The following is a 24,875-nucleotide window of genomic DNA, read 5'->3' as shown; positions in this document are numbered from 1 at the left end:
GAAGAACAACGGAGCCTCGGCTGGGGCTGCCGTCGGGTTGAAGCCGTCCCCGTTTCACCGCGGCTGCTCTGAAGGTCAGTGCCGGGCTGAGAGGGTGCGTGCGGGTCCCCTCTGTGTCCCAGCGCAGGCGGAGGGGGAGGAAAGAACGGCAATGCAGCCTCGGTGCGTACATTCAGCAGTTGTAATATTCAGCGCGGTTACACCAGGGGGAGGACGCGGCCGCAGTCGGACAGAGCTTTAGGGCGTTACGGTTACAAGGAAACTCTGGAACAGTTATATAGTTAGAAAAAATACAACGTACTGAACAAACATTATCTCACGTACAATCAATTTAAACATTTAAATTGATTATAATTTTCCTAAAATATTAACACAAGTACTGTTTGTGCTGCTAAAACGTCAGTGTTCCCTCTAAGGAAAATATTGCTACAGTTCTACCGTACCCTGTGTCAAAATCCATCACTTTTGGTTTTCCCAGCAAAACTGACTCCCAAGTAGTCGCAGGGGTCCTGGAGTTAAGGTCGGCTTCTCCCACACTGGGGTCTGGGTGGCCCTGATCTACTGAGCACAGGGAGGGCTCGCTGCTCGCCACCCCTGCCCCGCTCTCACCTCTTCCATGTTCCGTGCATCAGTCGAGCAGCATCATTCGGCTCCCGCTCCCGCGGGGCTGAGTGCTCCGTACCCTGTGGCAGGCGCGGAGGCGTCCAGAGGGAGAGACGTGGCCTCTGCTGCCGCTGTCGGGAAAGCCCCCAGTGGGGACCGCGGCTTCGGTGCCACCGCCGGACAAAGTGGGAGCTGAGAAACGCTGCCTGAACAAAACCCTGCGTAGCTCCAGAGCGTCTGGGTGAGCAGGAGCTCAGCCCAGCAAAGCCTGCGCTGTGAATGCACATTAAACCCGGCCTGACTGGTAGGGGAGTCCAGTAACACGGTCGGTCACCACTAATGACCGCTCCAGATGAGATTTGCTGCTTATTAATTAATTAAAGCATTTATTTGCGATCTAGCAGCAGGAATGAGCTGTGTTAATGATGACAGAGAAGCCCAATGGATGGTTCTGCTACAAGCAGAGCTGGGCAGTCCGGTAACTATTGCTGTCATGAGGTCAGAAGGCAGGAAGCGGCACGATGAAACCCCAGCTCACCAGGAGCCGGGAGAGCTGGGGCCTCTAAGGACAGAGCTGCCACCAAGGTGATGGGGAATTCAAGTTTCAGCTCCTTTGCTTGGTCCTTAGTGACAAACAGCTCGGAGCAGAGCCACGGCACAGGCAGATGGGCAGGAGAGCGGGCAGGGTGCTGACATGGACCTACAGGATTGTCCACGTTTACTTGGTTTTGACAAGGCAGGAATTTTGCAGCTGAAAACCAAACCTCAGCCCTCGCACAGGCATTTTTCACTCTCCTCTCTCACTCTTTGCACACCCAGGGCCATGAGCCCCCCGAGATGGACTTCACTGTCCTGTGAAGCCTTTTTGGTGCTCCAGCCAAACTCCTTGCTCCTAGGGTAAAATGTACCCTCACCCCTGGGGTTCGGCTGCAGCTGCTGACGCGTGGTGGCTGCTCCCAGGATAAAAAAAGCAAGTTCAACACTGCTCCTAATTCCTTGGACTTAGAGCCACTGAGGCACCCACACCTTCCACGCTGGCAGCTCGGAGCCTGAGCCCGAGCCCACGGTCAGTGCTGCCACCCAGAGACTTTCCGAGCCCGCAAGGAAGAAGCCCAACTGCAACGTGCCGTATTTTCCACTGAGAAAAGGCTATTCCTAAGTAGCAGCCAACTACTGCTGAACTGGTTTCCAGTTCCCAACGGTATGTTTGTGCAACCTCAACCCAGACCCTGTTGAAGTGAAGGAGCGATGTGGACGCTTGACCCCAACCCCAACCCACTGCGCCCCCTCCGTGCCGCCTGCATCCTAAAGCGAAGTTGGAAACACCCGTGTGGATTTCTCTTTGTACAGTAACTATATACAAATGAAAGTAACACAGACATCACTAATTCCTTGTGAATTTGGCACTTTCCATGGAATACGTATAGGAAAGCTGCGCAGCGGAGCAGCACGAGGCCAACCCCAGTGCTGCCCACCCACCCTCACCGCCACGAAACCGGTTCTGTGTTAGCTCTGGAAGAACGAGATAAAGAGCAACTCCTCAGCTACGCTGTTTTCTAACAGGAAAAGGAACTTGGGGCGCTCAGCAGAGCCAAGCGCCGACTGCTTGGTTTCAAGGCTCAGAGAGGGCATTTATTTCTCTTCTGCCACGTGTAGGTGATGTGGTAGCAACCTTCCTTCCTTCAGACTTAGAGGGAACACTGCTTTTATAAAACCCTTGGACAGGTAAGACAAGAACCAATACCACTGTACAGAATTCACTGCACAACTAGCTAAGAGTAAGGAACCCAGCACTGACTTTGCCACATTAAGGAAATGGGACTGAATACATTTGCAATCAACCGGTTAAGTGTACGGCACCGTAGGACTCGGTCTGTGGGTACACGGCCCTCGCCGCTCAGTACGCTGGCACTTGGTAACCCTTCGGGTTGGTGTCTAAGGTCTCGGTGAAGGGCGGGCTCTGGTAGGTGTCTGTGCTCTCGATGCCGCTGCCTGTGGGGTAGCCGGGGTACGCCGCGTTGGGGTCAGGGGCGAACTGATCGGTGGCAAAGAGCGACATGTCTGTCCCCAGGCGGTATCTCTGCAGTGCCCGAACCGCCAGCACGACCTGCACGGGACAGAAGGGGGTTAGCGGGGATGGCAGCGCTGTGACCAGCACCCCGTGTCCCCCAGGACCCCACATCCCCCCCGGACCTTGTTTAGGCTGAACATTAGGAAAAAAAATTTCACTGAAAGGGTCATTGGGCACTGGAACAGGCTGCCCAGGGAGGGGGTTGAGTCACCTTCCCTGGAGGGGTTTAAGGGACGGATGGATGAGGCGTTGAGGGGCATGGTTTAGTGATTGATAGGAATGGTTGGACTTAATGATCCGGTGGGTCTTTTCCAACCTGGTGATTCTATGATCCCCCACAAACCTGCATCCTCCAGGATCCTGTGTTCCCCCAGGACCCCACATCCCCTCAGGGCCCTACATCCTCCCAGGACCTCGCATCCCCCAGCACCCTGCATCCCCCCCAGCTCACTGCAAAGCACCGAGCACATCGTGGCATCCCAGGTGGCTGCCTGCACCGCTCCATTAAAGCTGAGAGCCAAAACAACTCCAACCCACAACTAGTGCTAAAGAAACTATTTCTCTGTGTCAGGTTGATCTGCCCAGGGTTGGGGTGACAGCCTGGGCTCGGGTCCCTGGCCATGCGGATTTGCCACCGCTGGCAACGATGAACCCATCTGCTGTGGGAGGGGAAGCTTCAAGGCCCAGGCCAACAAAATGGGTCAGTTCTGCTGAGACTCCTCACAGGTTGCCAGTATTCAGGTTGCAAACCGTGGGGAATGCGGGTGGAAGAGCTGTGGGCACGCCAAGCTCGCTCTTATTTCAGGAGGTTTCATTAACAATTCAATTAGTTCATAAATGATGGGCTCGGGAGGGGCTGGAGTGGGGGGAAGAAAACACCCACAGACACCAAAAACGACTTCCTGGCCACCGTTCCCCAGAGCTGGTTGTGTTGGGTTTATTATCCTCTGGTGGCAGGGGAGCGTCCCCACTGCCTGCCCTGGCGTGGGAGCAGGTGACGATGGATGGGGAAGAGCATCCCACCCAGCTGCTTTCTCCAGCGCCTGCAGGCAGGCAATGCAGCGATGGAGAGGAGCTGCAGGAGAGCTGGGATTAAAAGAGATTTATTGGATAATAATAGAGCGAGGAGTAGTTAAACTGGTGAGTGCCTGGAGCCGTGCCCGCTGCTGGAATGCTCGGACTGTCTTTTGCCCCAATTCCTTTACGGCAACATGGAATTAGTGCTCTCTGCCTGTGAAAAGCCTGAGTGGGGTGGCAGGGAGGAACAGGAGCCTCCCAAGCAGTGCAGGCACACACAGGGTCCGGCAGCTGTGGGCAAGGGGAGTTTTCCACACCCTGGAGACGTCCCTCTGTCACTGGACGGCCCCAGGGATGCAGAGAACCTAAAAACAGGAGCAAAGCGGGATTCTGCAAGCCCCTGCCTCCGGGGTGGGCAGCAAAGGAGCCTGGCATCCCCCTAGGCAAGCTGATGAGCCTGAGAGCTCCCCAAATTCCCCTGCCATCCCCTGAGACTAGCTCATGGCAGTAATCTGCTCCTCGGGACTCGTTTACTTCCAATGAAGCCACCCCTGGGGGTCTAACGAGGCCCTGAAATGAGGACAGCTCGGGGCTGATGACACATTTTCAATGGGAACGCAACTTTCCACCTGCAGGAGAAGGGGAAGTCTGGGATTCCCCAGTGAGAGAGCTGACGTTTCCCAGCTAAGAAACCATAAGTTTCATGTCTGTTTGGAGGGACTGCAGGTTTCCTCAGAACAGCCCCTTGCTGCCCACAGGACTCACTTCTCCAAACTGTGCCCCAGATTCCTCCTTCCAGCTCCACACTGAGCCCAGGGCAGGTTTCATTTCTCCACTCTCCACCTTAGCTCTGAAGCTGAACTCACCCAGACAATGATGGAGAAGAAAGAGAAGGTGATTGCTGCCCGGGCGGCGTCGGCTCCTTGCAAAGCCCCTCTGCTCATCGTTGTCCGCTGCCACTGGTTTGCTAGGAAGCAGAAGGCTACAAACCACAGGAAGGCCAAGAAACCTAGAAGAGAGCAGAGCTGGTCAGCGCTGTCCCTGCCCACTACTGCTGCAAGGAGCCCATCTGCTGATGTACAAAGACGCTGCCAAAGAGGTTTTCAAACAGCAACCGTGGTCTTGGGTGCCTTGGCCCGTGCTGTGGCCCAAACGGAGCTATTTTAGAAAAGGCTGATTTGCAATTGCTGGAAAAACAGGGATGGGAGGAACCTTGTAGGGTCACCCAGTGCACCCTGAAGTTTAGCTCACCTACATCTCAACCTGAACTCAAAGACCTACAGGAACAGTGCGCTCTCTCTGGACATGAGGTCCTCATAGTGTGTGCGATTTCAGCCTGCCCGTAGGTGTCAAGGTGCTACTGACTCTGATCCAGCACCCCAGTGTGTCAAACCACCACTCTTTGTTCCTTGGATGCCACCGGCTCTTAGAAACTTTAGGCTGGATACTGCAAACCTCACCCAAGAGGAAGCCTATACTTCTGGGAGCAGCAACAGGCTGCTTGGCTGAGGTAGGAGATGGCTTTACAGCTGCTCAGCAATGGGCTCTGCCTTGCTCTGACCCAAGGACACAGCCACAGAGCTTAAAAGAAGGCAAGGAAACAATCACCCAGGAACACGGACAGGCTGAGATTATCTCCAGCTCGAACACAGGTGACCCAGGGATGTCAGAACAACCCAAGAGCACAGCAAACGAGCCAGCGCTCATCCTGTGCTGTGCCCTGGGCAGGGACACAGTAGGGCTGCCCGTGGAGCCGAGCGGCACCTGGGATTGATGTATGAGAGCTCTGCTTGTCCCTGCCACCCTCCACTGACTGCGCTCCTGTTCGCAGCCTCTCCAGGCTCTGCAGGATTGAGCAAAAACGCTCTGGTGATTATTCCTTACCGGAACCAAAGCTGGCTGAGCAAGATAGGGCTGCAGCTCCCCTAACTCAATCATCAGCCAACAGTACTGCCTGGTGCCAAGGAGCTCAGAAAATAGACAAGAAGCAAGCTGTACGCTCGCAGCGTAAGGAGCAGGGATGCTTTCCAGGAGCTGCACAACCTGGAGCCTTCCATGAAGCTGTTCTAAGGGCCTCCAGCTTTCCTGAGCACCCCCAGCGCAAAGGTCCCCCCGGCTCACTGATTCAAGCAGGGACGCTGAGCTACCCAGCATCTTCCCAAGGATCATCAGGATGAGCAGCCACACTGCCAGTCCCACGGGGCAGCCAGCTGCAAAGCGCAGTCTGACTGCAGGGAGAGGAAAAAAGCTTCATATCCCCCTTTCTCCTTCCAGTCGTTCCCAAGTATGGTATAAAATCCAGTGCGAGAGTTACAGGGCTCATCACACACCTCGCCTTTCATTCCAAATTTGCTTCTAAATGTCATTTAAGAAAACGTACTCCTCAACTTCTCTTGCTCGATAGGGCCCAGGGCTTCCCGACCAGCAGATCCTTTTATCTCCCCAGCTGTGCTTGAGCCCTTCAGCTGCCCTCACAGCCACACGACCTCCAGCCAGCATCATCCAAGCTTTCTTTTTCTAAATTACAGACAAAACCACCAGCCGTTTTTGCTGAACACAGCTAACCCACCCCAAATCTCTGCATATGTACTTTCATTTCCCCTTAGGATGATCTTTGTCATTAGTGTTAAACGAGACCTCTGGGGCTTCTTCTCAAAGGTCATCCTCAGGGACAGACATGATTCCTAGCTCCCCAGCCATCCAAGATTCACCAGCAGCCAGCCCCTGTTAGGGGAAGCAGATCCAGCCCTTAAATGTGGACACAGGATGATTCATGCCCAAGACTCGGCATTGCCCGCAGCTCGGGTGACCAGTCCATGGTGAGCGTGGTGGGTAGTGGTCCCCAGGTCTCGGTGCAGGAGTTGCTGGTCAGTCTGGAGAAGAAGAGGCTGAGGGAAGACCCATTGCTCTCTACAACTGCCGGAAAGGAGGCTGGAGCCAAACGGATGTTGGGCTCTTCTCCCAAGTGACAGGACAAGACAAGAGGAAATGGCCTCAAGTTGCACCAGGATATCAGGAAAAAATTCTTCACAGGAAGGATTCTCAGGCACTGGCAGAGGCTGCCCAGGGCACTGGTGGAGTCTTCTTCCCTGGAGGGGTTCAGAAAATGTGTAGATGTGGCACTTGGGAATATGTTCACTCAGCATGGTGGTGTTGGGCTGACGTTTGGACTGGATGAGCTGAGTTTTTTTCCAAGCCAAATGACACCGTGTTTCTATTCTATGATTCTGTGACCTCCAGATGTTGCACTGCTGCAGCGCTCCCACCTCCTGGTACCTGGGGAGCAAACGCTATCGCAGCAGGGAGTGCTGCCCTCCTGTGCTCGAGGAGCAGGGCTCAGCCAGGGGTTTCTTGTTCCAAAACACACTTTCCTGGAGACAGTGGTGTTTAGAAGTTGAAAGACCAGAGATGAAATCTAAGAGCAGCTCCTAACAGGCTGATTCAGAGCTGCACAGTGGGGAGCAGAGGGATGCTCAGGGACCAGCTGGGGCCAAGTATAGCTGGCACCAGGGGACGCTGGGCTTTCCTGACAGGGCTAGGCTGTGTCACTGGTTTGTAAAGGATAAACTTGCCCGTGAGAGCTGTCTTTTTGTTTAACTCTTGATCCAGCGCAGCAGGTCGTCCCAGGACACTCACCAAAGCAGGAGTCACAGTTGCGACACCAGGACTGCCCACTGACTAGAACCTCAAAGCCACATCCATCACCGGTGTCTCCTGAGGGTTTTCAAGAGTTAAAATGACATCATGCAAACCTCCAATATGCACCGGCTGTGCTGGGTACTGCAGTTACCGGCTTTCTCTGCAACATTGAGACACGTGAAACACTGACCTTCCCAGTGCTAAAACCGCTCGCTGCTTCTGAGCTTCTGCCTCGAGTCACTTCTGCTGCCACCCAAGTGGGTTTCCTGGAGGTTTCATGACACAGAGACAAATTTTCCCCTCCTCATCCAGCTCTGCCGGCACCCCTGAGAAGAAAAAGGATCCCCTCCAGCCCCTGGGGAGGCAGGAAGGCAGGTATCGCTGTCATTGGAGGAGATGCGGTCAGGCATGGAGAGCATCTCCAGAAACACCAGTTGGGCGTTGTTGGAAGTCTGCAGGACTGACACACGCCTGCGTGGGAGCTCAGCCCTCCCCAGGAACTCTATGGGAACTATTTTTGTCTCTGTACCAGCACTTATTTTCATTTGTGATCATGTTCACCTTCTGCTAGCACTCCTTCGAGACAAGCCTTTGCACCCGATAACGTGAATCAGACACAGGATTCGAGCCGGTCCCCCTTGCACCCAGTGCCTCACTGGGAACACGGCTGTGCCCTCATCTGGCACCCGCACAGTCCTGGTCCCATGGAGGGGCTGACAGTGCCTGCATCCCCCATTTATTTGCAGCATTAGGAGTATGTGGGTATTTCGGAGGTGTCTGTTGCTACCCACGAACTTTAAAAGTGGGGTGAGCTGACAGCAGCGAGGTCTAGCTACGTGTGTCGGTCCCCACTCCCACTGTAAACAGGCACGGTTGTGGCTCTGCACCCTCCAGCACGCTGGGGAAAAGGAGACGCCAGGAAGCACTGTAAGAGCCAGTAGATAATTATCGTTTTAGGATACGCAGACAACAGAGTGCAAACACCAGAGAAGATGTGTTACAGCCATAATTACAGCCTGGTCCCAAGCAAGCACACACCTACGGGAGCAGCTGGAGGAGCAGCTGGAAGACACAGTTGCAAATGCCACTTGCAGAGTACCATGGCCCTGCCTGCGCCCCTGCCTGTGCCCCAGCCTTACCCCCCTGCTGACTGGGCGTCCCTGATCTGATGCACAAGTCCTCTTGCCTTCCAGTGAGAGAAAGACTTGGGTTAACACTTTCACTGCCTCCAGGGACAGTAAGTGCCAGCGACTTTGCTGGCAGCCAGCATCGGGCTCCTGGGTGACCTGGGCAAAGGGCCAGGAACAACCTGCTCTTCTCAGCCCACCACACACCACCCATTTTGCAGCGTTCCCACATACCCAAGCATGTTCCTCATCTGGTTATTTCCCAGGTACATTCTCAGCTTTTATATTAAGCAACACAATCACAGAATCATGGAATGATTTGGGTTGGAAGGGACCTCAAAGTCCATCCAGTTACTGTCCCTGCCATGGGCAGGGACACCTCCCACTGGACCCAGTTGCTCCAAGCCCCATCCAACCTGGCCTTGAACCCCTCCAGGGATGGCACAGCCACCCCTGCTCTGGGCAACCTGGGCCAGGGCCTCCCCACCCTCACAGCAAAACATTTCTTCCTAAGATCTCATCTCAATCTCCCCTCTTTTAGCTGAAAACTATTCCCCTCATCCTATCCCTGCACTCCCTAATCCAGAGCCCCTCCCCAGCTTTCCTGGAGCCACTTTCAGGACTGGAAGCTCCTCTAAGGTCTCCCTGGAGCCTTCTTTTCTTGAGGCTGAACAACCCCAACTCTCTTAGCCTGTCATCACACTGGTGCTCCAGCCTTCAGATCTTCTCTGTGGCCTGAGGGCTGGATCACCTCCCATATGAGGACAGGTTGAGAGAGCAGCGAGAAAGGTAAGGAGCTGCTGGTGAGAAGACACACCAGGCAGAGTTAAGAGAGGTAGTGCTGGGCTGGAAGGGAGCTATAGAAGATGCTGTTCCCACTAAGTGACACTTATCACAGGCTTGCATCCACATGACCTGCACCTAAGTGATTTATTTGTTTTACCAGCAAGGTAAAAGGTCTGTTTTCTACCAAGGAGCCCACAGAAGGGAGAGCCCGAAGATGAGGACATCTCTGCCTGGACACAAGCTGCAGACATAATGAGCCCAGCGTGCACCCTTCACCCCTGGGAGCAGAGCTGCACCAGGTGGGGTTATAGTGCAGACCTCTGCTGCAATACTGCAGCCTGTCCCCAGGACAGAGCAGAACCCCTGCGTGGAAGAGGCTTTGCAGGGCAGAACCTGTCCTGTCCAGCTCACTGCTCAAGCCTGGGAATGCACACGCAATGCATGACAAGCACCAAAGAGAAATGAGGCAGAGATTGAGAGCGGGACCATTCCACATGTGCCCAGCAGAGGAGAGAACGGCTGTTAGAAGGTGGAAGGTAGGGAGAACTGCAGCCTCACATCGCGGCTCACAGCATCACCAGGAGATGGATGTGATGTTCCCCTTCCATTCGAACTGAAGGGTTGCAGGCACAGAGCCTCATGGAAAGGGCTGTAAATATCATGTAACGAGGGCTGGACGCTGGTTCTTTACACCATGGAAATAAGCCTTCCAGGAAGGAAAGAACAACCTTAAATACAAGCAAGTGCAGGGAGGCGATGATGGATGTTTTCATTTGGGACCAGAGAGCCACCAGCAATGCTTATGCTGGATAAATCACCTTCAGACTCTGCTAATACAAGAGCCTGGAAATAGAGAACATTGGCTACAAACTCAGCCAACTCCCACAGCAACCGAGTGGCAGACGGCCTCTCTTGGCTCAAGGCAACCTGCCTGCTTGTGTTGACATGGATGAGCCTCACATCAAGGGGTTCAAGAGGGTGCAGGAGAGCTGTGCCAGCCCTTGGGATCCCCAGGCCCACCTGCACACCACAGTCCTGGAGGCAGCCGGGGACTACAGGGGTGTGGAGAAGTGTGTCTGCTTTGTTCCAGAACACACATGCACAAAAGTGAAACCAGACCCAGACGTAACTGATGAGATGACAGTTGCTTGAGCCAGGGACAGGAGATGTAAGAGTGGTCTCTGAGATGCAACCAACGAGCCTCACTTCTCCGGGTGGCCTCACCAAACCCAGCTCAGTGAACACGTCAGGTTGCACAAGTGACACAGACAAGTAGGACACCCCACTGTCCCCAAGCTGCCACCCCCTGGCTGCCTCACTGCTGCCTGAGCTCACAGCCAGATGGGACAACCCACCTGCCCCCTCTGTTCTCCTGAGTGAGGCACACAAGTCCTGCCACACTGCAGGAGAGAGGAGGACTCGGGCATGGAGCTGCAGGGCACAACAACAATCCAGCACTGACCACGGAGCCAACATCGTCTTTCGCAAGCACAGCAAAGCCAGAGACGTACCTGAAAAGCCGAGGTCCAGCAGGACAGCCCGTTTGCGGTCCTTCACGCTGCTGATCTGCTGGAAGTAGAGGTCCACAACAAAGAAGAAGACACAGCCGAAGAAGGCAATGATGCCAACGGCAATGCCGTAGCTGCAGGCACTCTCATTCTCATTGAAGATGCAGTGCAGCTCGGGGTTCTGGCCATCTCTATTCACGTAGCACTCGTTCACGATGGAGCCAAACACCACGATGGAGAAGATCTGCAGAAGGAAGGAGAAAACACAAGTTGCTGCTGTTTACATTTAACTCTCTTTTCCAACAGCAACATAATTGGATTCAATCCTGTCTTTGACTCCATGGCAACACGGCATTTGTTAGACAGATCCTGACTCTCATTTGGTTGGTGGCCTTAAGCAACGGGCTGGTGGATGGTACCCAGGCCCTCCTTCGCTGTGAGCCTGCCTGCCTCTCAATGGCTTGGTCTGCAGAGTATTTTAAGAGATTTTAATCTCCAGTCAAGCTAAGGAGGGGAAAAATAAATAGACAGGCCAGGTCTCTGCTCAGTCTTTATGCTCGTGCTGCTCTCTGCTGCCAGGCTGCGTTCGATAAACCCCCCTGGGTAACTCTGGCACGGGGAAAAATGAAGTTACAGAGGACAACTGAGCTGCTAAGCAGGCTGAGCCAGGGAAGAACTGGATGGAGCGGGAACGTGGCAGTGTGGGAAGGTGTGGAGCAGCTCACCAGCACAGTGGGGCAGGGGGACAGGCCGTCCTGTGAACAACAGGGCAATTTTTCGCCTGGCTTAGCAGGGGCTGAAAGATGCAGCGCCTCCATCCATTATCCAGTGACCTGGTTTCTGCCCTGAGAAGGAGAAAAGGGCAGGGGGGTTGCTGGTGGCTGCCTAGGTCCCTCTGACATGACCTGAGGGTGTTTCATGCCCCTGCAGGCAGGGAAAGATTTGGATGGCGGCCCGCAGCTGGCTGCCTAAATTAATACCATTCACAATGCTGCATGCTAAAGTAATTCCCTTATTCCTCCGACTCCAAAGGCACCGGCACCAGCATTACAATTTGCTCTGGAACCTGCTCTGTTACAGCCTAAAAAGCGCTGCACCACCGTTTGGATTTCGTGGCAGAAAGCAGGGAGGGAGTGAAGCATGCAGACACCCCTCCATCAAGCTGTGAACCTCTGATCTTGTCCCTCGCTGCTAACACAGTCTCCCCACATCCTTACACGCCTCCCCACCCCGCCGGCTCAGCTCACAGGACGCAGCTGGAGGCCATGTATGCAGGCAGAGAGATAAGAGGCTCCTCCAGCAGCCGCCCGGGAGAAGCTGGAGTCTCGGGGTACGGTGCAGCCCCGGCTCTGGACACCCCACTATGTATTCTGCAGTAACAACAGGACACAAAGTGCACAAGACCAAGACAGGAGACAGACAGAGGTGGCAGTCCAAAAGCCACATGATAAACTGCATGGCCACTCAGCCAGGACTGGGCAACGTCTTGCAAAATCCCCCAGAGACTGACCCATGAGTCCTGGCAGCTGATATTTGGGGTTCTTTCCATCAAAATACCTTCTCTACCTCCCATTGCTGCCCCAGCCCCACCACCAGCTCTGCACTGGTATCTTCTCTCCATGACCTGCTCAGCCGAGTGGATCAGCACCTCCTGGCAGAGGCAAGCTCATGACCCTGTCTATGAGATGGACAGCAGGAATGAGTTTCTGCTGAGAACGCTCCTCAGCCCCAGGAAACAGCCTATTTCTGAACGACGCCCTCCTAGGAATGTGGGTTTCCAAACGTTCATCCGCAAAGTTCAGCTGCAACCTTTGGTTTCCTCTGGATCACTCACAGAAGACAGACAGTAGATTATCCCACGGACCTCTCTACGGCCGGCACAAGGAGATCATAAAATCATAGAATCATTCAGTTGGAAAAGACCTTTGAGATTATCAAGTCCAACCACACCTGTCCACTACTAAACCACATCGCTGAGTATCTCATCTACTCATCTTTTAAACCCCTTCAGAGATGGTGACTCCACCACCTCCCCGGGCAGCCTCTGCCCGTGCCTGATAATCAGATCTTCCTCCTCTTCAACTGAACCACTACCTGGGGTCCCGTTCCCATCCATCCCTGGCTCCTCTCAGCCATGAGCTTGACGGCAACCCCAGTCACCTCCTTGCTTTTGCACCCTCTTCCTTGCTCGCACTGCACTGACGGAGAGCTCGGCTGTCACACTGCGCCACGCACATCATCACCATGCAAAGGACAAGAGGGTTGCATTGTAGGAAAGAAACAACAACAAACAGTAATAATAATTTTCCCAGTGCTTTGGCAGCAGCTGTAATATCAGAGTTGTAAAAATCTGTTCATAAATAATGCAAAATTGTTATTTACCATCAGAAATAGCAGCAGCATTTATAAAACAGGCCCTGGAAGAAATAATGTGATTCTGGAAAACATGAATAATTTAGAACTTCTGATCCCACGTGATTATTTCTCTGGCAGGGCATCGAACTTGTACTCAGCTTCTCTGATAAGTGTTTCGCTTAGTCCTCCCAGGATTAACAACCAGGATTGCTTCTTCCTGTGTTTGGGTGCTGGTTTCAGTGGGTGAGGGAAGGCTCCCGTAAAGATGGTTAGGAACACTACAGAGGAAAAAACCTCTAAGTTCACTCAGTCCAAGCATCATCCCAACACCATTGTGCCTGCTAAATCATGTCCTCAAGTGTCACTGGACCAGGGTACTCAAAGCCCCATCCAACCTGGATGAAAACCATCCCCCTCATCCTATCCCTGCCCTCCCTGATCAGGAGCCCCTCCCCAGCTTTCTTGGAGCCCCTTTCAGTGAAGCTGCTCTAAGGTCTCCCTGGAGCCTTCTCTTCTCCAGGCTGAACAATCCCGACTCTCCCAGCCTGTCCTCATACAGGATGTGCTCCAGCCCTTGGATCATCTTCTCCTCTGGACTCACTCTAACAGCTCCATGTCCTCCCCGTGCTGAGGACTCCAGAAGTGGACACAAGACTCCAGGTGGGGTCTCACCAAAGTGGAGCAGAGGGGCAGAATCCCCTCCCCGACCTTGCTGGTCCCCCTGCTTTGGATGCAGCTCAGGACACGGATGGTTTCTGTGCTGTGAGTGCACATTGCCAGCTCATGCTGAGCTTCTCCTCCATCAGCATCCCAAGTCCTTCTCCTCAGGGCTGCTCTCAATCCAGTCTCCATCCAGCTGGTGTTTGTGTTTGGGATTGCTCCGACCCAGGCACAGAACCTCGCACTTGGTCTTGTTGAACTTCATGAGGTTAGAAGACCTTCACTTCACTGCTTAACTTCAAACTCCAGAGGGTTTTCAAAAGCAAAGCATCCTTCTCATGGCTGGATGACCTGAGGGGCTCACCCGATGAGAACCCCTCGGCTGGGCGCCGTCTGCATTGTTTCAGTGCAGTCAACATCAGACACGTGGCTTCTCCTTGGGAGGCCAAACCAGTAATGAATCGCAAGTACACTCATTTGATAGATGCACTCAAAACATCAGGGCTGGCTGAAACGCTCCTGTCAAAACATGCTTTTCTGTGAAAACATGACTTTCCATCAGTTTTTTCTCCCTCTTCTCTATGATGGAAATGTTATAGTTTTTCTTAAAATAAAAACTCAACAACTGGTGCTGGTAAAACATTGCCATGAGAATAGATCTGGTGTGGGTAGAGGGGGGAAATAAAACCCATGCTTTTTTTTAAAGTTCATGCAAAACAAGTGTAATTTTCCAATGACCTCTTCAAACCGCACCTGCTTAAAGCCACCACCAGAGACTTGAAAGTGAAAATACAAGGACAGATCTTCCACTGCGAGTGAGATCTTCTGGGCCCTGAGCAAGGATGCAGGGATGCTGCTCTCCAGGGTTGCTCCTCCGACTCCCACCTCCTCCTGCTGCCAGGTCAGTCCCTAAACTGCAGTTCCCATGATGGGCAGGGCAGTGGCAGGACTGGGACCAAGCGCCCAGGTCTCTGGCATGCACAGTGCAGCGGCATCCATTACGCAAGCTGCTGTGTCCCAAGCCTCTCTGCCTTTCTAACAGGGCTCCTCCGTTCCTTAGGCTTTGCAAAGGAGCCTGAGCGCCCACAGGATGCTCCATTTGCCAGATGAACAACCCAATGCAACCAGCGACTCATTTTGATCTCACTGGGTGAACTGGTGCAAGACCCAGGAAGAAAACTGGATCACCTCTGGTCACCCCAGTATGAAATCGCATCCCACCTGCCAAAGCTTTCACATCAATCTGCCTGCAGGGTTCTCCTGGCCAGCAGCCTGGCGTGTGGGAGGCTCAGCCCTGCCTCTCCCTGGCACGCGGTGGCAGAGAGCGGCTGGCAGTCCCCGGCACATGGCTCTGGCAGCACAGAGCAGACCATTAGTGCTTCTCTCCACATTCAGCTGCACGGAGGGATGGGAAGGAGGAAAGCTGTCTTCTCTCATCCCTTCCATTAAGACTTGCACTTCAACCACACAAAGGAGCTTCTGTGCCTCAGTCACACCCTGGGAGGGAGAACGATGCCAGTCAAGACGATGCATGAAGTGCTTGGACCTATCGGGTCACAGATCAGCTGCTCATGCAAGTGCAAAAGGGAGCTCCCGTTACGCCAAACCAGCGAGAAGCCAGGGACCTCACTTCCTAAGGAAAGGCAACTGCCCAGTTCCCCCAGTTTACAGCTTGCTTCCCAGCAAGAGGGGACAGCTTGCCGGGCCAGAGAGCATTTCCACAATGCAGGACAAAGGGACAAGTCTCAGCAGCAATGAGTGATGGGGTCTGGGTACACCGGCCACAACGCACTCTGGTGCAAAGCTAGAACCAGAGGGGTTTTGAGTATCACCCTGGAAACTTGGGAGAGCACCCTAGGGAAGGTGCCCACCTGAGGCTGGCAGAAGCCTGCCGCTCCAATGCTGCCTTTGGTGCCCAAAGCACAGGACCCAGATGCACATCTCGCTCGCTTTCCTTGCTTGCTGCCCATTCACCTTGTCTTAGGCAACCCTTCTTGCCTCTTTTGCCCTCTCTGGCCAAGGCTGTTAAGTGCAGGGGATCACGACTGAGCGCCTGGTGCTGGGGAATGCCCTGGCAGGGGCTGCACTGGGAGGGCAGCGAGATGATGGCACACGGCGGGCAGGCTGCCAGCAGCATGGACAGTAGGAGACCGAGTGAAATCTCATTCTTTCCTCCACAAAAAAAAAAGAAAGGAGGAGCCTGAAAGGGCAGGTTTCTTGCTCGGCAGAGCGCAGGGCACTCCCGGTCAGGATCTGCAGCTGCTGCCAGACCCAGGGGATGGGGGACGCCTGTGTGCCCCATGATGGAGCCACCACTTTAGGAGACCTGTGGCTGCGTCCTCTGCACCAGATTTCTGCTATCTGGAAGAAGGTGCCTGGCCAGGCTGGGATCTGTAATTAGACTTTGTAGCTCCACGTTTCCTCCTGGGGCTTGAGGAGGCTGGACCCTAAGACACACATTTTTCATCCACATTGGTTTTAGCCTTCTGTAGCCCAGGCACCTAAAATGTGCTTCAGGAGACCTTGCGGTGCGAGCACAGCCATTGCAACGAGAACAAGAAGCAAATAACGCAAGAGAGCATGAGCTGAAAGCTTCAGCGTATGAACTGTCAGCCATTTTAAGGTGAGATGTTTCCACTGCTGATGCACTGCACTTTGATTTGGGGCCTATAAAAAACATTACCAGAAGGTGTGGGGTTGTAGGAGACTGCAAATCCTTGCTTTGATTATACACGCAAGCAACCATGAATGTCAACACCAAGGAAATTTAATGCGTGAAGAAAAATAATCTACTGCTAACTGGCTGTGCCGTAGGCAACCGTCGGTGGTGGTGGGCACAAAGCGTGTGCAGAGAGCTGGTACTGGCACCTGGGGGAACCATCACCACCCTAACGCGAGCATCGGTGGGACAGATGCCACCCTGTTCAGCACCATCCCATCGCCACTCAGCAAGAGAAGGATGGACCAGCAAAGGAGAAGGGAAAACAATCAAGGTCAGAGCCACACAGGCCACCTCCTGCCTCGCACGGAGCATTTTCCTAAGCCCTTGCCTTGAGTCACACACGTACCTTGTGCGGACACCTCGCTCAGGGATGAGTTAGACCCTTGGGAGAGGGCCAGCTGACTTCAACACCCACCAGTCTCTCGTGCTGGGGGAATTGGGTCCAGCGTCCCTCTCCAGCTTGTCTTTACAGTCATCAGGCACAGGGAAGTTTCCAGCACAGATCTGCATAACTGACTGGAGGGTATGAAAATTAAAGAAGCACTTTAACCACTACCGGATCTCCCCGAAGGGCTATGGATACAACCATAAAGGAAAGACCTAAGGCAGCCTCTGGCACTGAAAGGGGGGGTGCGATGCCATAAGAGGTCCATGGACACATCCACCAGGCTCATCATGACCGCATGACTGATTTTTACCGAGTTAGTTCTTCTAATGTAGCAGGAGATGCTGGATGAAACACAGCCCCCATTCAAAGTTCCTAATCTGGCAATGCAATCTGAGCACGTGGCCAGCCAGCCGCGTTTTGAACCAGCAATGACCGGAAAACGATAAACTTAGCAGCATTTTAAGCTCAGATGCAGTAAAACTTCTATGTAATTACCAATCATAGAATCATTAAAGAAAACACCTCTAAGCTCACCCAATCCAACCATCAACCCAACACCACCGTGCTTGCTAAACCACATCCCCAAGTGCCACTTCCCACTGGATCAGGTTGCTCCAAGCCCCATCCAGCCTGGCCTTGAATCCCTCCAGGGATGGGGCAGCCACCACTGCTCTGGGAAACCTGCGCCAGGGCCTCCCCACCCTCACAGCAGAACATTTCTTCCCATGATCTCATTTCAATCTCCCTTCTTTCAACTTCTTTTCTCCCTTTTTCAGCTTCAAAACACCACCCCTCATCCTGTCCCTGCACTCCCTGAACAAGAGCCCCTCCCCAGATTTCCTGGAGCCCCTTTCAGTGCTGGAAGCTGCTCTAAGGTCTCCATGCAGCCTACTCTTCTCCAGGCTGAACAACCCAAACTCTCGAAGTCTGTTGTTCAACTTTAAGACACAAGAGACAATAACCGCGGAAGGGTTGCAGGCAAGGCTGTTCAACTAGACAGGTGATGCAGGCAGTAGCAGGGGGGTCAACAGGAGCAAGAAAAACCATTTTTAAAGAACATACTGAAATATTCCTCTAATCTGTAGTAAAACAGAGACCTGCTCTCCCACTGAGCTCCACAGAGGCAGAGGGAATGGCGGGAGGGAGGAGAGAGCAGCCCAACCAGTCCGAGGAGGCTGAACCGGCGGGACCCAGCACCACGCTTTCACTACTGGTCTTACTGAAATTTACTGGAATTACTGAAAACATTCTCCAGCACTGCTTTTAGAAGTCAAATCTAAACCTAGATTAAAGGAACAATGGCCCTGCAAAGCTGCACAGCCACTTGAAAGTGCCGGCAGTCACAGAGAAAGGAACTCATGATTCTGCGGGCATTCTTTGTGAATATCGAGTTTGTTTTGCTGTGCGAAAAAAGGTCTCAAAAGGAAACCACAAGAGCGATCACATCTTCATCTGACAAACTGCATCAGGCGGAGGGGGAAGAGATGAATGAGGAACTTTTAAATGGTTCTTTCCAGCTTTTGATTTTACAGCTCAAGTCAGTAGCGTTTTTTTCCTTTCAGATACTCAGATGTGTGGTAGCTGCCGGGGAGAGGTTGCTGTGGGGAGCAGAACGAGGAATCCCCCTTAACTGCCCTTTACATCTAGGGATTTTTGCACTGAAGTCACCTTTACTGGCCAGTCTCTCAGAAGTTGGCCAGCTCAAGATCTGAATTCCCCACCCCAAAGCAGCCACTGGAGTCACAAAGGGAGCTGGACCTTCCTTTGGTGATAGCTTGTCATGAAACCCCAACCATGGTCATCAGCCACATCAGCACAGAGTTGCTCTCACCGGGTGCATAACTTTGCAACAACAAAACACAGGAAGAAAAATGACATGAAGAAAACCCACCCCAACACTTAAATTCAAAGCCTCAGTCAAGGGCTTTCTGAACAACCACCCGTGGCAGGCACACACAGCTCAAACTCCGAGTGTCAGGGCAGAACAGAAAGGCAGCAGAGACCTCACAGTCAAACCCTTTTGGCTGTTTCCTCCATCCAAGCTCATCATCTTGGCAAGAGCAGCAAAGCAACCGCACAGGAAGAGCCCAGGCAAGCCTTGGATTACAAAAGCTGAAAGAAACGGCGATGGCCATGCAAGCTGGCAGGCAGGAAACCTCCACTCACACCTCTCACCCAACTAAAGTCCCTGTGCACACTAGGAAGGAGACGTAAATGCTGAACTGGTTTAACGGCTGCACTCGATGATCCGGTGGGTCTCTTCCAACCTGGTTATTCTATGATTCTAAGTCACAGGTAACAGGACTGCAACAGCCCAGCAAAGGTCAACCGGGGCTCAGAACACTCACACTGGAGCAGCAACAGAGAAGGGTTCCCAAGAGATCTGCCAGCACATGTGAGACCAGGGAAAAGCGGTCCAAAGGGCTTTTAAGGTGAGGTTCACAGCTTGATCCCTAGCCCCGGAAACCAATCAAAAAAAAAGCCCTTTGAGCTCGGTGGGCTTTGGAGCCGACTCAAACATTCATGCCTGGGACAGCCCAGCATGTATCCCACACTCAGCCATCCCGGTGGGTCCTGGCACTTGTTTAGCGTTAAGTTGATGCATTTCTGTAGCTGCAAGTGCTCTGTTTTCACAGATTCCCTGCAAATGCAGAACCATGACACAAGTGACTTCTCCATTGAATAAATCAGCCAGCAAACACATGTAGGAATATTTTCTAAGCCAGCGTGTTTATTTTATCTCTATATTCCCTATTTTTCCCTGTTTCCCAGCCACATCCAACCTCCTCCTGTACGCTGAGGATGATGAGCTCTCTAGGCCCATGGTGACAGAGTTATTTCATGAGGAGCCCAACTCATCATCTGTGGGTCAACCAACAATTTAGCTAATAGTGCCCAAACCAACACTATCACCAACAGTTCACCATTGCCACTCAAGGCAGATCCAGAACAAGTTTTCTGGACTGAGGCAGAGCTTCCAGGAAACAATTGCTGCCAGGTACCCAAACCCTGTCCAATATGACCCACCCATGCCAAGCTGGGTGTTCCACACCCATTCCTGGCCTCCCCTCTCCAGTTATGGAGCTGGGGGCTTTTTCAAAGCCCTGGAAAGCACAGTGGCTCCCATCCAGCAAAACTTAAGCATGTGGTCTAACTTTAAGCATGTGATTACAGCTGGAATTGCTCACGTGCTTAAAGAGAAGCACATGCTCCCAGGTTGTGCTGTATGGGGCCTCAGCTGGTGCACGCCACCCTGGTGAGCCCCACAAATGCACCCACTGTGTCAGCTGGAAGGAGGGCAGCTGGGCAGGCAGGACCTTCTCCGCACACCTTTCCTCACTCCCTACCTGCATCTGGCACTGCTGAAGGTGACACAGAACTGGGGCGGGTGGCAGAGGGACACATGCACAGCAGAGGTGTGACAGGAGTTATGATGGGCACCTCAGGCCTGGCACGGCTTGCCCAAAGACAAGCGTCAGCCACAGTGAGAGCCAGGCAGACCTTCCCCATCTTTTGAGAAGCACCAGGCATTGCCGGCTTCCCTGGGTGATGCATACTTGTAGCTCTCAGCAGGTAAATCCAGGCTAGGGTGGCCAACCAGCAGCCGGCCCTACCCCTCAGGCAGCTGGGCACCGCGGCCCCAGTGAGCAGCACTGCGCAGCTCCCCATGCTGCTTATTCACGGACTACTGGTGAGCAAAGCCTTCCTGAGCACCTGCACAGAGTATTGCAACCCCGCTTGGCAGCAGAACTCGTACATGAGAAAGAGCCAAAAAATATGACATCCTTCAGGAGAATGGGGAGCTGGGCAGGGCTGGCGCTTGGCTTCCTTGTCACACACACACCCCCACGGATGCACGGAGTGTGGAAGGAAGGAAGGAAAATGTCCTCTGCCTCCTGATTTACACCCTTTGCCCTTTGCTCAAGCATCAGCAGCAAAATTGATGATGGGTGGTAGCACATCCACCTGCCGCCCCGTGCCCCATTTCCAAGGAATGTCCCAGCAAATGATCACAGGAGCCGGCCAGCCACACAGGGCTGCAGGGGCACCGACTCACTGCATGGGCACTGCCCAACACACTCGGAACGGCACAACACAATGGGCACTGCCCAACACACCGGGCACAGCAGAGCACAACGGGCACTGCCCTATGCAATGGGCATTGCCCATCACTCAGGGGCTGCCTGGTGCCTGGTCACAGCCCAGGCATGGCACAGCGCACCAGTCACTGCACCTGGCACTGCCCAGGTAAGAAGCACTGCCCAGCACAACGGGCGCTGCCCAAAGCAACAGGCACCGTGCAATGCACTGAGCACTGCCCAAAGCAACAGGTACTGCTGGCTGCACCGGGCACGCACAGCACAACAGGCACTGCCCAATGCACCGGGTATGCCCAGCACCCAGGCACCGCGGGCTGCACCAGGCATGGCCCAAAGCAATGGGCACTGCTTAATGCACCAGGCACTGCCCACCGCACCGAGCACTGCTGGCTGCACCCGGCATGCACAGCACCACAGGCTCTGCTCTATGCACCAGGCACTGCCCAATGCACCAGGCACTGCCTAATACACCGAGTACTGCCCAGTGCACCGGGCATAGCCAAATGCATGGAACATTGCTGATGGTCCAGGCACCGCTCAATGCACCGGGCACTGCTGCTCACCCAGGCACTGCCTAATACACCAAGCACTGTCCAATACACCGGGCACTACCCAATGCATGGAGCACTGCTCAATGCATGGAGCGCTGCCGATAGCCCAGGCACTGCCCAATGCAAGGAGCACTGCTGATTGCCCAGGCGCTGTCTAATACACTGAGCACTGCCCAATGCACTGGGCACTGCCCAATGCATGGAGCACATCTGATGGTCCAGGCACTGCTGATCGCCCAAGCACTGCCTAATACACCAAGCACTGCCCAATGCACTGGGCATGGCCAAATGCACCAGGTACTGCTGATCACCCAAGCACTGCCCAATGCACTGGGCGCTGCTCATTGCCCCGGCACTGATGGCTGCACCCAACGTGCACAGCATCACAGGCTCTGTTCTAAGCACCAGGCGCTGCTGATCGCCCAGGTACTGCCTAATACACAGAGCACTGCCTAACGCATGGAGCTTTGCTGATGGTCCAGGCACTGCCCAATGCATGGAGCACTGCTGACAGCCCAGGCACTGCCTAATGCAAGGAGCACTGCTGATAGCCCAGGCACTGCCCAGTGCACCAGGCACTGCTGATGGCCCAGGCACTGCCCAAAGCACCAGGCACTGCCCAATGCAAGGAGCTCTGCTGATGGCCCAGGCACTGCCCAATGCAAGGAGCTCTGCTGATGGCCCAGGCACTGCCCAGTGCACCAGGCTCTGCTGATCGCCCAGGCACTGCCCAATGCATGGAGCTCTGCTGATCACCCAGGCACTGCCTAATGCAACGAGCACTGCTGATGGCCCAGGCACTGCCCAGAGCAGCAGGCACTGCTGATGGCCCAGGCACTGCCCAGTGCACCGGGCGCTGCCCAGTGCCCGGAGCGGAGCCGGTGGTGCAGGCGCTGCCCAGCGCCCCGGTCGCTGCCCGCCGCCCGGCCCGTTTCCCCGCCGTACCCAGGTGGTGACCCGGAGGATGGTCTGCGGCTGCTTCAGGAAATCCACGGGGTCGATGGCGCCCCCGGCCCGGCCCGCTCCGAAGGACGCCCCTTCCATCTTCGCCCGCTCCGCGCGCGAGCCCGGCTGCGCGCCTCGCGCCGGCCGCGCGCCTCTCCTTCTCAACCCTCCTTCCGCCCCCCCCCCCCCCCCCCCCCCGCGTGGGCTCGTCCGCAGCGCCGCGTGCGGGCAGCGGGAGGAACCACCGGCCCCCGCCGGGGGGAGGGGGGGGGGCGGAAGGGGGCGGCAGGTGCGCGCGCCCCCAGAGAGAGCGGCGGGGGAACCGCGGGGCGGGCGGCGCAGAACCGTAGGGTCACCAGGCTGGAAAAGAGCTCTTGGATCATCGAGTCCAACCGTTCCTATCTGCCACTAAACCGTGTCCCCGAGCACCTCGTCTACCTGTCTTTTAAAGACCTCCAGGGATGGGGACTCCGTCATCTCCCTGGGCAGCCTCTGCCAGCGCTCAGTGACCCTTTCTGTGAAAATTTTTTTCCTGATATCCAGTCTGAACCCCCCCCGGCGCAGCTTGAGGCCATTGCCCCTTGTCCTGTCCCCTGTCACTTGGGAGAAGAGCCCAGCTCCCTCCTCTCCACAACCTCCTTTCAGGTAGTTATAGAGAGCCATGAGGTCTCCCCTCAGCCTCCTCTTCTCCAGGCTAAACACCCCCAGCTCTCTCAGCCACTCCTCATATGGCCTGTTCTCCAGTCCCTTCACCAGCTTCGTTGCTCTTTGGACACACTCCAGAACAGCCGTGAGCATCACAGTGGAACCACAGCAGGCATCGTGCTGTGGCTGCGGGCTCCACAGCACAGCCATAAACACCGCAGAACAGCCGTGGGCACCATGCAGCGGTCATGGGCATCACAGAACATCCATGGCCACCATGGAACCACAGTGGGCATCGTGCTGTGGTTGTGGGCGTCACAGAACAGCCATAGGCACCACAGAAGAGCTGTGGGAACTGTGCGGTGGCTGTGAGCACCACAATACTGCCATGAACACCACCGTACACCTGCGGGAACCACAAAAGAGCTGTGGGCATCACAGCACAGCTGTCACCACCACTGTACAGCCATAAACACCAAAGAACATCTGTGGGCACCGTGGTACCACCATGGGCACCACAGAACAGCAACAGGCATAACAGAAGAGCCATAAACACCACAGAAGAGCCATAAACACCACAGAAGAGCCATGGGCACCATGCTGTGTCCATGGTCGCTAGGCCACAGCCCGTGTCACTGCGCTGTGGCTGAGAATACCAAACTACAGCCGTGGTCACTGTGCTGCAAGCCACGTCACTGTGCTGTGGCCCAAGACAACATGCTACAGCCATGGTCACTGGGCTACATCCAGAGTCACCATGCTGTGGCCAATAAAAACACGCTACACCTGGGGAAGGGGTGCTACAGCTGGAGCTGTAGTTCTGCAGCTGGGGACAGCCCGCAATAGCCACGTTCGCTGTGCAATGGCTGGGGACACCGTGCTACAGCAGGACACCTTGCTACAGCCACAGTCACCATGCTGCGCCTAGGGTTAGCGTGCTATGGCCACTTGGAGTGGTGCTCCAAGGGTCACTGTGTAACACCACCATCACCGTGCAATGGCCAGGGCGACCCATGTGGCTGTAAGTACCTGCACCCTTGACAGGAAGGAGATGCCGGAGCGCAGATCACCATGCTGCTTGGCTCATCTCTGCTGCAGCTGCACACCTTGCTTCCCCTAGGATTAAAAACATCCTCTCTCCACCCAGTCCCACTGGTGTCCTGGACAGGCAGCTGAAGAGCAGAAAGGCCTGCTGTTGCTGCTGTGGGGCAGCACCGCCTCGCTGCAGGCAGGGCTTTTGGACCCACAGCGGGAGCGAGGTGCTCCGCTGACCCTGTATTCAACACCTCGGGTGTGCGGTAGAAGGAAAGGTTTGGGGCTGCTCCACAGCATGACATGCCATTCCGCTGGTGCAAGAAAAGGGAAGCAAAGGCTGATGGGGCTGAAGTTCTTGTTTTTATCATGAAGGAAAGGAGGCACCCAGAGCTGCCACGGGACGGGAGAAGGACAAGCCACATTCCCGCTCCCTCCTTGGGGACAGCAGGAAGGAGAAGAAAGAGAGGAACCTTACAGAGGGAAACCCTCGATTACTGCAAAGGGAGTTCCCCTCTGTGGCTCCAGGACCATCTCCCAAGTCACTCTTCCCAGCATCGTGATGATGATCCTGGTTCCATAGATACCGATGCCATGACAACTCTGACATCATCTCTGCTTCAGCCGGGAACTGCAGGGAAAGTCGCAGGGAGGAGTACGCATGCCCTGCTGGCACCGAGGAGGGGTTGGGTAGCTCCTTGTGGCTCCACCAAAAGCCTTCCTTCC

At 54.6% G+C, this 24,875-nt stretch overlaps 1 protein-coding gene across 1 annotated transcript; it reads right to left on the bottom strand.

The window, feature by feature from the left end:
* Window positions 1-167: 167 nt before the first annotated feature.
* SYNGR3 (synaptogyrin 3) lies at window positions 168-22,624 on the bottom strand. Its single transcript, XM_069870015.1, has 4 exons — window positions 22,473-22,624; window positions 10,755-10,995; window positions 4,558-4,700; window positions 168-2,710 (listed from the first exon to the last, which is right to left on the bottom strand). Exons 1-4 carry the CDS (start codon window positions 22,569-22,571, stop codon window positions 2,501-2,503), a joined length of 693 nt encoding a protein of 230 aa, XP_069726116.1. The 5' UTR covers window positions 22,572-22,624; the 3' UTR covers window positions 168-2,500.
* Window positions 22,625-24,875: the final 2,251 nt, after the last annotated feature.

The sequence above is a fragment of the Phaenicophaeus curvirostris genome, chromosome 16, assembly GCF_032191515.1.
Source record: "Phaenicophaeus curvirostris isolate KB17595 chromosome 16, BPBGC_Pcur_1.0, whole genome shotgun sequence".
Classification (NCBI taxonomy): domain Eukaryota; kingdom Metazoa; phylum Chordata; class Aves; order Cuculiformes; family Cuculidae; genus Phaenicophaeus; species Phaenicophaeus curvirostris.
Note: the sequence above shows the minus strand (reverse complement) of the source record. Positions and strands in the feature narration are given on the sequence as shown.